Source organism: Stigmatopora nigra, unplaced genomic scaffold (genome assembly GCF_051989575.1).
Source record: "Stigmatopora nigra isolate UIUO_SnigA unplaced genomic scaffold, RoL_Snig_1.1 HiC_scaffold_26, whole genome shotgun sequence".
Taxonomy (NCBI): Eukaryota; Metazoa; Chordata; class Actinopteri; order Syngnathiformes; family Syngnathidae; genus Stigmatopora; species Stigmatopora nigra.
In genome coordinates, this window is record NW_027551605.1 from 127,847 (window position 1) to 141,524 (window position 13,678).

The 13,678-nt window shown below is 38.1% G+C and overlaps 2 protein-coding genes across 3 annotated transcripts in view; one reads left to right on the forward strand and one right to left on the reverse strand.

Annotated features, from left to right (window-relative positions):
* The window catches only part of LOC144192384 (MAM domain-containing glycosylphosphatidylinositol anchor protein 2), a 135,177-nt gene extending 123,974 nt beyond the window's left edge, over window positions 1-11,203 (forward strand). The window contains exons 1-6 of the transcript XR_013325109.1: window positions 8,647-8,949; window positions 9,734-9,803; window positions 10,524-10,574; window positions 10,637-10,742; window positions 10,807-10,957; window positions 11,035-11,203. The gene's annotated coding sequence lies outside the window, so the exon portion shown is untranslated. Of the gene's footprint in view, window positions 8,950-9,733; window positions 9,804-10,523; window positions 10,575-10,636; window positions 10,743-10,806; window positions 10,958-11,034 lie in introns of the transcript that reaches the window.
* A 40-nt stretch (window positions 11,204-11,243) lies between these two features.
* faua (FAU ubiquitin like and ribosomal protein S30 fusion a) lies at window positions 11,244-13,548 on the reverse strand. Of its 2 annotated transcripts, none has more exons than XM_077711454.1 (5): window positions 13,426-13,548; window positions 12,402-12,483; window positions 12,167-12,311; window positions 11,937-11,992; window positions 11,244-11,412 (listed from the first exon to the last, which is right to left on the reverse strand). In XM_077711454.1, exons 1-5 carry the CDS (start codon window positions 13,491-13,493, stop codon window positions 11,287-11,289), a joined length of 477 nt encoding a protein of 158 aa, XP_077567580.1. In that variant the 5' UTR covers window positions 13,494-13,548; the 3' UTR covers window positions 11,244-11,286. The 2 variants fall into 2 exon arrangements, with proteins under 2 accessions (XP_077567580.1, XP_077567581.1); XM_077711455.1 differs by having other exon boundaries at window positions 13,403-13,442.
* Window positions 13,549-13,678: the final 130 nt, after the last annotated feature.

Sequence of the window (13,678 nt, forward strand, 5' to 3'; positions counted from 1 at the left end):
TCACGCCAAAACCGCGTTTGTATTAACCTCAAGTCGCTCCCTGCGTGCGTACAGTATGATTTATAATTCAAGCACAAGGCGGAAGATGGGAAATTAAAAATTGATTCGAGGGGAGTACAACGGAGATGATTTCTTTTCAATCTCTGATTTCCCATAACACTTCTGCCATGACATGTCTCTTTGTTTCAAGACTTGGAGGGAAAGTCAAGATATATAAACGGAAGAGTCACCAAAACAAGTCAACAAAGATGCATGTCATAAATGTACAAAAACTACTAAAATATGGCCTGGTTTGAAACAATCAAATTTATGTAAACATGGCACTTTGGAACTAACATAACATAAACCAAAAACCCAGACTCCAACCCCATTATGAAGCTAATAATAGCCTTTGGAATATTTATCGATATCCAAATGCTGTTTGACTGATGTTTTACTGACTTGTTAAATTTCTTATATTAGTTTTAAATGTGTATTTTAAATTAGGGGCTAGAATATATATATAGTGAACCATTCCCTCCATATTTGTTATCTGAGACAAATTAAAACATTTGTTGATTTGAGTAAAAATCCTCACAAGGGTCACAGGGGGTGCTGGAGCCTAACCCGGTTGACTTCAGGCACCAAGCAATGGGAGACCCTTAATTTGTGACTATGCTCACACTCATAAATGCAGTACAGGGTGTTCAACCTATCTACCCTGCATGTTTTTGGGATGTGGTAGAAAACCAGAGTACCTGGAAAAAACCCATGCAAGCCCTGGGCAAAACATGCAAAATATGACTCTGTTGTCAATCAATATTATCTCCACAGACACCATTTTCTTAATTCCCTTAACCTTAGTGTCATTACAATGTTGAACACTGACCTGGGATTGAACCCTCAACCCTCCATATGTGAGGCTGAAGTGCTAACCACTTAACCACCATACCAGCATTACATTTTATATTGTTTTGCTAATTGCTGTCAGGGTTCAGCTCTGAAAATGAACAAAAGTCATTGGTCAATGTACCAGTGCACATTCTACCTGGAATCGAACTTTCGACCCTACATATGTGAGGCTGAAGTGCTAACCACATAACCACCATACCAGCAATGCATTTTATATTGTTTTGCTAATTGCTGTCAAGGTTCAGCTCTGAAAATGAACAAAAGTCGTTGGTCAATGTACCAGTGCACATTCTACCTGGGATCAAACCCTCGACCCTACACATGTGAGGCTGAAGTGCTAACCACTTAACCACCACACCAGCAATAAATTTTATATGGTTTTGCTAATTGCTGTCGAGGTTCAGCTCTGAAAATGAACAGAAGTCATTGGCCAATGTACCAGTGTACATTCTACCTGGGATCAAACTCTCAACCCTACACATGTGAGGCTGAAGTGCTAACCACTTTACCACCATACCAGCAATACATTTCATATTGTTTTGCTAATTGCTGTCGGGGTTCAGCTCAGAAAATGAACAGAAGTCATTGGCCAATGTATCAGCGTACATTCTACCTGGGATCGAACTCTCAACCCTACACATGTGAGGCTGAAGTGCTAACCACTTTACCACCATACCAGCAATACATTTCATATTGTTTTGCTAATTGCTGTCGGGGTTCAGCTCTGAAAATGAACAAAAGTCATTGGTCAATGTACCAGTGCATATTCTTTATAAGAACTATGCCTGACTGCAAATAAAAACACTTAAATGTAAAGGCCTTTTGCAAAACACCTTTTAAAAAGTCCCATGACAAATACAAAAGAAACGTTAAGCCATCCAGCCGCAGATAACCAAATAAGCCCGGCTCACCCCGCAATGACCTTGACCCCCACTGGCCTCAGCCCCTGGAGGACGCCTCCCGTCCGACTTCCCGACGCTTGGCGGCGCGGGCCAGACCCGATAAGACATGATGAATGCAGATTGTTTGCGGGCCGACAGCCTCATTCGTTTAGAGCGGCTCTTCGGCCTTTGGTATGCCAGTCGGCCCCTCGGAGCAAAGACAAAGCGCCTGGGTAAATATTCACAAACGCCACAAAAGAGAGAGTGCACTCGCCACCCCGCTATCAGATGTAGGCGAGAAGAGTCCATTTTTTTTTCCTCTGTAGGCGGGCAGGTGGCAAGCAAATTGGAACGGGAGTCGGAACAACAAAGCACGGAGAAAAGCGATCGAGGTGTCAGGCGCGCCTTTCTAATCTGCCGGTAGACGGATTTATGCCACGCCGAAGCCTCATCTGATACTCGCCATAGCAACATGGCGTTGGAGGGGTTCTGTGTTTTTTTTTTTTAGTTTTTCAAAAATGTCAAATTTTGCTGACAGGGGTTTTAAGACTTGTTTTTTTTTCTAGATGGGGTTTGTGGAGGGTTCAAATTGGGTTACTGTCAGATTAGAGGATTTATTTTTTTGTGTTTAGCACCCTCCTTTGTTTGATTTTATTGCCCTTGTGGCCAGAAATGTAGTTGCTTTTATTTCAATTAATTCAAATAATAATAATTCAAACAATCATAATTCAAACAATCATAATTCAAACATTTGACGAAAACCTGCTTTGACCAAATGACAAATACCTTTTGTTTATTATCCTTGCCTCTGATCAGGTCATCGGTTTCCACTATGCAGAGGCAAACCCCTCCATTAATCATTTGTATTGTAAAATTGAAATAGTCATTCATCTCTGCAAGTCTTGTTAATTGATTTTTTTAATACTCTGACAAGGTTAAATAATTACGGATGTCAAATCAGGTAAGATTTCTATCCAGATTAATGGTTTGAATCCCGGGTTTGGGCTTTGAAATGTTTTCATCTACGTGAGTTCCACTTTGTTCTTTTAGTCAAGCTGAGATCAAACTCATGTTCACTTTGTATTTGCATGGAATCGGCAATAAAGCAGCCGGTGAACGAGTCCTTGTTGTTTCCAGGCACGAGTAGACAAAATGTTCTCGTTTTCACAATGCGGGCAGCTCGTGGCAGCCCGCAGTTGATGTAAGAGCCGTGATCGCATTACCAGCTGCTTCGCAACAGCAGCAATTTCACTGCGGATGGATTAATAATACATGGCAGACTTCAACTGTGAAACCACAAAGGTCTTATGCAGGCACCCCTTCATTTACCTCAAACACTAAAACCAAAAAGAACACAGACATGCGCTGAATCTATAACACAAATGAATTACTCCTCTTGTATTGTGCACTTATGTCTTTTTATCTAGAGTTTGAAACAAGGTTTAAGGTTTATAATTGCATTTTTTAAACGTCTTTTTAGCTGGGTTATGCCTTTGAATTGGGATTAAAAGGACAGAGCAGCGTTTTGTATTCATGGCCTTCAAAGTATAAAATAATTCATTGTATATTTATATATTTTTGACCTTCGCCAATGAAGAAAATGCTGTTTTGTCCTTCTTTTTAACAGTTTTATTGCATATTAAAACTATGCTTTAGTTATTTAAAGTTGGGTCAAGTCAGACTGAAGCATTTTATGGGTTTTATGCCATTTTATTATTTTAAATGTGGGTTTGAACAAGCCATAACAAGCATGATTTTATATTATTTTCATGCACATTTTATTCTCATTGTGAGAACTCATTGACACTCTCCTCTTGACATCCGGGGATTCTCACCCTACCCAATTAATGATGAATTAGCATAACATCAATATTAAAGAAAATGTGGGGATGCTAATAGGTTGCAATTCCTTGAAATATTCAGCAAGGGGAGCTCGGCGCGTGTGATGCGGGGGCCACGACGTGTCCCTGCCGGGCGCAAAGCCGCCGTGGCCGAGCTTGGCCGGCTCGTGAAAGTTTAATAGAGGCTCATCGTTACGCGTAAACTGGGTGCTCTTAAATGACGACCCTCGCATGGCCCTCGATCACTCATTCGTTCCATTGTTCTTGAATAAATCATTTCCACAAAGAAATCCCTCATTACTAGGCTGACAACATTGGGAATCCACCATTATGGTCCAAAGGCCGTGGCGGAAGTTCTAGCGACGTTTAAAACCATAATAGGCAAGATTTTAAGCCAGGCAAGTGAAGTTGTGTCACATCTTGCTTGGTAAATCCACTTTTCGTATCAATATGAAAGGAAATAATGTTGATTGGTTGATATTGGTTTGTCATGTAGAGAGGTCGCTATGGAGAAATCATGTCACATACTTATTTTAACTTAATTTAATTATTTTTAAGGTTATTTTTTGTATTTATTGTACTTTTTACTTAAAATGATTTATATTTCTGTAAACTGATGAGTTTTTGAGGCTTTGGTGAGACTTTTTTTTTTACTTATTGCAACTAAATGTTTAGTTTATTTTAGTTTATTGCCTAATGCAAAATACACACTAATACTACAATTGAATGTCATATGAAGACCGTAAAATATTTTCAGGTAGGCTATAATTAGCCCTTGGGACACAGATTGGACACCCCATTTTCTTTGTGAATGGAATAAAACCATTTAAGGGCTAAAAAAATTCAATTTTCTGTGAATATCATTGAAAATATTACTTGAAACCTACTTTAAACCCATATATTGAAATCTTAATATGTAGGAAATCACCACTGAAAAGAAGTTTCTTCTTCTTCTCTGTCAATTGTTTTCCTAACAAACCAGAGCCCAAAAAAGAAAGGCAAAGACCTACGACCGGTCACCTCCACTTGTCCAGATTTACACCCTCGAATGCCATCTTTCCTCTATCTCTACAGGGGGTCCACAGTGGTCCAGTCACAGATGTGCTCCTGCAATTACTCATCAAACCCCAAGCGAGTGTACCAAAGGGGCGTCGCTGGAATCCAAAAAAAGAGGAAGCCAGGTGAGCAGTTATATTTTTTTTTTCAAAAAGGGAGCATGAGGCAGAGAAATGATTTCTTTTATCGTCTTCGCGCACCCAGAAAACACTCCATTTTTTTCTTCATGTAGCACCAAAGTGTAACCCAAGTTATCTCTCTGAGTCGTTCAGAAAAGCGACGCCGACTCCAATATATGAACAAGGGGTCAAAAAATGCCCCCAAATCGCCTTCTCTTCTGCCTGGAGAACTCATAATGACAAATGTCAGCTTTTATGTGTTGGCAAGAAGCAAGCGGCTCCATTCAGCAACTTTAATAGACTTGGAGTGGGTTTTTTTGTATTGAGTCGGACTTCACAAGTCCTGAAATTTGCTCAAGATGGCCGTTTGGAAGCAAATGGGCTGCTTTACTTGATCCATTTGAGGCCTTTTCCAATTGGATTTTTTATACCTGTCAACCTTGGTCAATTGCTCGGATTATTAATGATTGAAATTACCCTTATTTTGCAATACTCTTTATGGATGCACTTTTTTATATGTATCATATCTTGTGCTGACCCTGCCCATCTGTCAAATTTTTAAAGTCAATGTTTGCCCAACCCTGGTTTAGAACCAAAATGGGTAAAAAGAGGTCGGTTTTACACAAAAATTGACTTTAAAAATCCCATACAAAAGTTGTTATACGTGTACACAATTTGAAATGATCATAAATTATGGGAAAATCGTATAAGTTGACAGATTGAATTTTTTTTTACTGTCTGACTTTGGTCTTTGCTGTGCAGAGGTGTGAAGGTGCGTCAGTAGAGGGGAGATAAGCTTCATTAAGGAACAAAGCCTAATCTCCATTTTAACCTTACGCTTACTTTCCTGCCGACTGAAGGACTCGGCGCCCCCCCGGGCGAGGCGCAGAATACCGATGAACGCCGCCAACCTCGCTGTGGGCTCTCGCCTTTTTGGCACTTCTTTTCTTCCTAAAGACGTTGGCGCCGAGCCTTCGGGTGAAGTCGGTCTGCTCAAGTAATGAGGCGCTTGCTACTCACGTGGGTTGAGAATAGTATGATGGAAATGTCAAAAGATTTTGAGATAACCTTTTTGTCATTTTTGCATTAGACTTAGCTGCTACTTTTGCCTCTGAGAATATTGAAGTCTGTTAGGTGCACCTTATAGTGCAGACAATACGGTGCTTTACTTGAACTGATTTGATAGATAGTGTTGCTTTTTGTTGTTACTTTAGTCAACACTAGGAACAGTTATGGCCACCTTTCTAACTACAATAACTACTTCTATTTGCCCTTTTTTATATTTAAACCTTTGCCTATTTTCTCATTTTTCGCATCAAACTTATTATCCCATGCCTCAACATGATCTAAAACAGGGGTGGACAAACTTGTGGGCCCGAGGACTACATTGGCGGGCCATAGTTTGCCCATGTCTAATCTAAATAGTTTTTTTTAAATATTTTTTTGACTTTTCTTAAGAAAATTCCTATCATTTTTAAGAGTGCTTTTCCATCCTGACTGTTATTAACTCAATGTTTGTGGCTCAAATCATTAGGATGACCTTTTAAATGTCTTCTTCATATCACGACTGATCATTTGTTGCATTGCTTCTTTGTTTTCTACCACATTTTCTTGTCTATTGTTGTCCTTGTAGATTTCTACATTTTTCTTGGACGTGATTTTCAATTGACATCATGTTCCTTCTTTGTCAACTTTTCAACAGAACAACGACTGGAGAAATTAGAATGGCTTTTAACCATTGAAAGTCGCTTCCCTGCCACGTTTTTGTCTTTGTGTTTTTGGTGGTGGTGTTTGTCAAAGAAAAGGATTAAGCTGTGGTGCAGCAGGTGAGAAATCCCCAAGCATTGGCTGCCGCTTCTTTTGCCCGTAAGCCACAGTGGCTTTGTTGGAAGGGTTGAGCCGCCAGATCTGCCATGTCAATGTGGGCCCACGCCTGCCCTGACACATCTAAGCTCCCGCTCGTATGCCGCCAAATCAACCTGATTAGTGGATGAGGCGCTATCCCAAGCCCAGAAGAAAAAAAATGGCAAAAATTGCTTATTTTAAAAAGCTACAATAGCATCACAAGGTGTCGCGTTTGCCCATCTGTTTAACACTTTTTTCCAATATAACCCTATACACAAAAACACTTTTAATTATAACTTTTCCTACAACTTTCATGGTCGATATTATTAACTTTTTAATTAGCACAGTCGCTGTATTTTAACTTTTGCTGTCAAGTTTGTTATTCAGGGATATTTTCAATTGTATTGTCACCTTTTTTAGCCAACTTTTCTGACTAATTTAATACTTTCTAAGCACTTGGTTAACGTGTACCCCAACAATTATGATTCGTGAAAAGTTTCTCTGAATCAGGCATTCCAAATAATTAGACATGCCTTATTTAAAACACCCTAAGTGGACTACAACAATAAAAGTTTGCTTCAAATGTAAGCTTATAAAGATGTCAAATGGAAAACAGTCTTCCATGTCCAAAAAGGATCACAAGGTCTTGTCAAAACTTGGAATGCAGCGTTTTCTCTCACAATTGGATTCCATTTGTGAGCCCCTGTTTTTAAGAAGAGCATTGACACACACACACACAGTGAGAGCTTTTTTTTGTAATTGAAAATTGCTTTGGAATTCCATCTTCATCCCCCGGCCGGCTTCCATCAGCACGACGTGCAAAATGTATCAGCGAAGCGGCTCGCTGATAAGAAAACATGTTTATTCTGCTTAGTATTTATGAAACACCTCCTTACGTCTTTTTTTTTCTTCCTCTTCCTTCTCACAGAAGTAATCTTACCTGTTAGTGAGCAGAATAATAACCAGGAAGGACATTGACCAGTGGAATGAGTGTCAAGATGGTCCTGGTCCTGATGTGGATTTTGGGACTTGGAATGTGGATTTGGACTGCAAATTCATCATGAAGGTAATAATACAGATTCATTCATTCAAATGATTATTTTCTACTGCTTTCATTATAACTTAGTCTATGTTTAAAATGTCTTCAGGTTCATTGATTAGGCCTTTTAAAAATTGTATATAATAATATATAATTATTATACAAAAAACAAGGAATTGCAGCCGGCCTAAAATGTATATTTAAAAAAAAATGATAATAAGCACTATGGGGTACTTTTTTGTTATTGATGTCAGTTTACCATAATATTTTAAAATGTATTTTTTAAAGCACATTTAGACATTTATTGGATGTTTGGCTTTTGTTTGGCCTGAAATTAAACTGACATTTTAAGTTATTTTAAATGTATTTGATTGTTTTAATGCCATGAAGTTCTAGTAGCACTTTGGGATCTGACTATAATAGAGAAAGATATACATACAAATATATAATTATTATACTGAAACTCTTGTCTGTGCAACACTATCATAGTGTGTTTATAGTGCCACTGTGTGGGGAAAAAAATAAACTGCATGAATCAAGTCAAGTCATAGGTTTGTGCGTCAATTCCATTGACGTCTGCGATAATTCCATTGTCAATATTCTAAATAGAAATAAGTCTACAGACCCCATGCAAATAAATTATCTGTTGATTATAACAGAAGATCAACATTTCTGGTATTTAAAATGATTTTTGTAAATAGATATATACATAATTTAATAAGAGGAATTACTATGCATAGCAAGGGTTATCTTGTATTAGTTGGTGAAACAAAATAATGCATATTAGGCTTTTATTTGTTGAAAACAATGACCATTAATAGTAAGGATTCAAAAGAGACCATATATTTAGTAAGACTTTATTTAATCAATAAAAGCCCATGTTTTGTATAGTACATAAGTCCTTTAAAAAAAGAAACAACAACAACATTGAGCCACTGGAGGGCGCGACCGTTTTTTCTTCCTTCTATGTATTAACTTCCTGTCGCCAATCTGAATCGTTACATCGATCGTTTAAAACAATTAATATTGAAGAACATAGGCGTTATTTTCTTAATAATAGTTTGCTAATACACGTTATGATGAAAACAATGCGTTTTTCTCGTGTCTCTTATTTTGATGCGCATTACGAAGGTCAGAAATCAATTGGCTGCAGCCACTATTAAATTGGTCCATGAGCTAGTATCCGGTTTCGGGACTGCTGTCCAGAGCAGTGCAGAAGTGACGATTTTCTGAAGAAAGACCTGATCTAAGTTCTTTACGACAATGCAGTGCGTGCAGTAAGTTGTCACTTGCGTTTGCAGATCTCGTTTTGAGAGTGCATTTCGACCAGATCGTGCTTGGTTAGCGTGGTGTAACCCCACGCCAATGGCGACTGCAAAATGTTTGCAAACAAATTGGCTTCATCCCGTTAACTATAGCTCTTTGCTTAAAACGTAATCATTCTTTTCCGTGATTCAGTTGCTCATCAAGGACATTCTGATGGTAAACATCAAGAATGTTGCCAAAAAAGAGTGTCGATGCCAAAACGAATGATTTGTCAGTCGAGTCATATTTAAAAAAAAATAGTTTATTTTCTAGATCCGTGTAATCGTCAGCGTTTATTATTCACGGCGTCGTTCAATTAGCTTTTTCATCACGATTGATTTAAATTTTGAATGATAACATACTAACTAGTCTGGCGTTGATTTTTAATAGCAACAACCTATGTAGATAACTCGCACCAGTGCCACCTAGTGGTGTAAATAATATATACCCTTTCCCTTCACTTTCTTAAAGGGCTTCGACTTTTTTTTTTAATTCTAAAATTGATTTAGACAACCAAAGTAAGACTCCCTCAATCAACAATAGTGCATGGGTCGTTTTTGACTCTAGTTTAAACATTGCATGGTAAAATATTTTTTTTTATTCAGTGTATGAGGAGAAAAATTAGATAAATGACATTTTGGCATTCTTTTAAAAAAAGAATGGATTTTAAATGATAGACTGATAAAGAAACTTGTCCATTTATGCGTCAAAATTGTCAAATAAATTAACCTAATCAAATTGTGATGTTTTTTGTAGATGTTTAAAGTCATGGAGAAAGAAGGGACGAAGCTGGTGAAAAACTGTCAAGCCAGAAGCTGTGGTTCAGGTAGTATTTTTCTTCTCTTATGCACCCACCCAAGTTTACCAAATCCTTGCTAAACATAGGTGTTAAGACAAACTTCCCCAACTCTGGTCCTTGAGGGCCTCCATCCAGTCTGTTCTCCATATCTCCCACCTGAATCTTATGGTCAATGAGCTGCCCAGGAGCTTGATCATTTGATTTAAGTGTTGGTGGAGGGAGACATGGAAAATGGAATGGATAGGGGCCCTTACATTGTTTTTTTTTATTCTTTCTGACTGAAGCAGCTAAATAGCAAATCAAGCCACTGAACTTTCATATCAGAATGATATGTCTAATTTGGCCATTTATTTGTTCCTTAACCTCCCCCAAAGGGGAACAAGGTTTCCTGCCTATCTACAGATACGTGTAGGCACCCCCAATCTGAGTTTTATTTTATTTTCCACCATGATCAAGATCATGTTTTAGTCTCTAATATTGCCTGTTGCAGTTTTGTGGAAAAAAAGCTAAATGTAAGTGTATTTGGTCCTAGTCTGTATTTATTTGTTAACCCCATGTTAGGCATGTCTAATTTGGCCATTAATTTGTTCCTTAACCTCCTAAGGAAGACTAGGTTTACTGCCTATCTACAGATAGGCTCAGTAACTCCCAATCTGAGTTTTTTTTTATTGTATTCAAAATAAAAGGTAAAACATTGTATATGAAACTTTTCTTTATTTTGTGATTTGACCCCTTTCTGCTTTACAGAATTCCACCCTTGAACAGATGCTCAGACACCTTCATTTTTCAAAATAAAAGGTAAGCCATTCTGATTTTTTTTTAACTAACTTTGTGCCTTAACCCTTTTTTTTGTTTTCAAGAATTCCACAAGGGGACCTGGTTTCTGCATATGAACAGATAGCCTCAGACACCTTAAATTTTCTGTGCTGGATGGTGAACCAGTTTTGTGATTTTTCAAAATAAAAGGTAAGCCTGTCCTACGTTTTTTCAACTAACTTTGTGCCTTAACCCCTTTTTTTTTGTTTTCCAGAAATCCACCAGGGGGTGGAGAAGATTCCATTTTTACTGATGCTGGAGAACCAATGGGAACAGTCTATGAACTTTTTCAAAATAAAAGCAGCTTTTATTTTCTGGATTTCCTGCTGGTGACAAGAGGAACTACAAGATTTTCAAAATAAAAGGTGAGCCCTTCTCATTGTTTTTTGAACTAACTGTGTACTAACCCCCCCTTTTTCAATTTTCGAATCTTCTCCACCAGAGGGTGGAGAAGATTCGATTTTTTACGATGCTGGACCACCAACGGGAACCAATCTACAAACTTTTTCAAAATAAAAGCTGGAGCTTTTATTTCCTGTTTTTCCTGCTGGTGACTGGAGGAATTACTTCATTTTACTCAAGTTTTTCAAAATAAAAGCTTTTAAATGTAATCATGTGTTTTGTCTTTATCAAACAAAAAAATGCAAGAAATTTTTCAAGTTGAAATATTTTATTCACAGTAAAACATTTTAACTTAAGAGTTGGCATTGGGTCCCTTCTTCTTGCCAAAGGTGGGCACCACATTTACAAAGCGTCTGTTGTACTGGATGCGACGCTTAGCACGGCCAGTTTTCTTTTTCTTCTTCTCCTGTTTGTCCACCTGCACACATAGAAAAATAAAACTTAAACATTCACATGTAAACACTTAGAAAAAAAAAAATGAACCAGGGGTCTACTGGGGAGAAAATACTTAGAAAAAAAAAAATGAACCAGGGGTCTACTGGGGAGAAAACACTTAGGAAAAAAAATTCAACCAGAATATTAGTGGGGAGAAAACACTTAGGAAAAAAAAAAATGAACCAGAATATTAGTGGGGAGAAACTACTTAGGAAAAAAAATTGAACCAGAATATTAGTGGGGAGCAACTACTTGAAAAAAAAAGAAATGGATGGGCCTACTGGGGAGAAGATATTTTTAGAAAAAAGAAATGAACCAGGGTTCTATTGGGGGAATAACACTTATGAAAAAAATTGAACCAGAATATTAGTGGGGAAAAAACACTTGGAAAAAAAAATAAAGAATCAAAATTTTACTGGGGGAAAATTACTTGCAAATAATGTGACCAGATTTGTACATTTAAGGAGCCTATGTTATGAAGTTTTAATCTTTAAAAATAGTCTATACCTTAGGGGTTTGTCCCCTCACTTTGCCAGCACGTGCCAGAGAGCCATGGACTTTACCTATATAGTGAGGGAAAGTGAGTCACAATATAGAACAAATTGTAATGTTCAGTAAAACATCACAATGGTGGTATAGATCAAATACCACATCAGTAACACATGATGATAATGTTTTGAGATTTTATTTTATCTGGATAAACACTTGGATATTCTACAATAAACAAATACATTAACCTCCGAGAAGCCTGCCGGCAATCTCCAAAGTGCAGAGCTCAGAGATGCCACATGATGCAAGAGTAGCATCATCTTCAAGTGGACAACCTGCAAGGAGAATTACTTGTTCCTCCACTTGAAGACCCTCCAGAGTCTGGACATGGGCCTAGTGCATTCATGCAACAAAAAAGTCAAAGTTAACATATATAACAACTGGACATTCAACAGATAGGCTTGCATCTTTTACTAGTTTTACCTTAATCTGGCCCACAGTCTCCTCTCCTGTAACCTCGAGGGTATGGGTGTTCTTGGAGCGCAAAAAGAGCTGCATATTTATCCTGAAAAAATGGGAAAACTTGATTAAACAAAGCTATTTGGAAGTTGCCAAACAATCATTATAGGAAAGAGATCGCACGGTGTTATTAGTTTCCCTTTACAGACAGCGCGATTAAATATACAGCCTGATGCATATTTATCCTTAAAAAAATGGGAAAACTTGATTAAACAAAGCTATTTGGAAGTTGCCAAACAATAGTTATAAGAAATAGATCGCTCCGTGGAATTAGTTTGCCTTTCCAGACAACGCGATTAAATAAACAGCCTGATGCATATTTATCCTAAAAAAATGGGGTAACTTGATTAAACAAAGCTATTTGGAAGTTGCCAAACAATTATAGGAAAGAGATCGCTCCGTGTTATTCTTTTCCCTTTCCAGACAACGCGATTAAATATACAGCCTGATTTTGACAAGTAGGAGAAAGTTGGCTTAAATAGAATAGTACCCATGTATAAATCAGAACAATTACCAATTGGAAACGGTTGTTAAGCACTCACATTGAAAACTTTCTTTACAAACAACACCAGAAACTAAGTCATGACTATGGATGCCATTTTGGAGCGAACCTTAACCTATCAAACTGTCGGGCGATATCTTGACTTTGTTTGATTAAATTAAAAGTATTGCTAGACTACTCACTAAAGGAGAGAAAGCGGACAATAATACGATTAAAGCCAAATGAGGATCGGAGTTGTATCGCTAATGTTAAGATAGCTTTCAAGTCAAAAGAGGAGCGGCGTCGTGTCACGAATGCTAAGATAGCTAGTCACATGCGACACAGCTGGGGAAAGAAATTAAGCTCAAACGTAAAATATTGACGGTATGATCAACCTGGCATTGAACTAACAGATTTGTCAGCGTTGTAGGCTCAATCGATCCGTAAAAAGACTCACGTTAGCGTGATAAAAATGCACTTATACCAGTAAATCGCTCCGGGCCTCACCTCGTTGGCGTGCTAAACGCTCGACGGTCTGGACAGAAAAGAATGCTGAAAGGAATGGTACAGCGCATGTGCGTAATTTACGCACTTCCGTGGAAGCCGCGCATGTGCGTAATTTACGCACTTCCGTGGACGATAGGAGCACCACGCCCATATTGAATGTGAAAAAGATGGTGACTCGCTTACCGCGCTCATCGGGGTACTTTGTCCTCCCAACTCAATGTCCATGTCTTGGAGATGACGTAAAAGTAGTCCT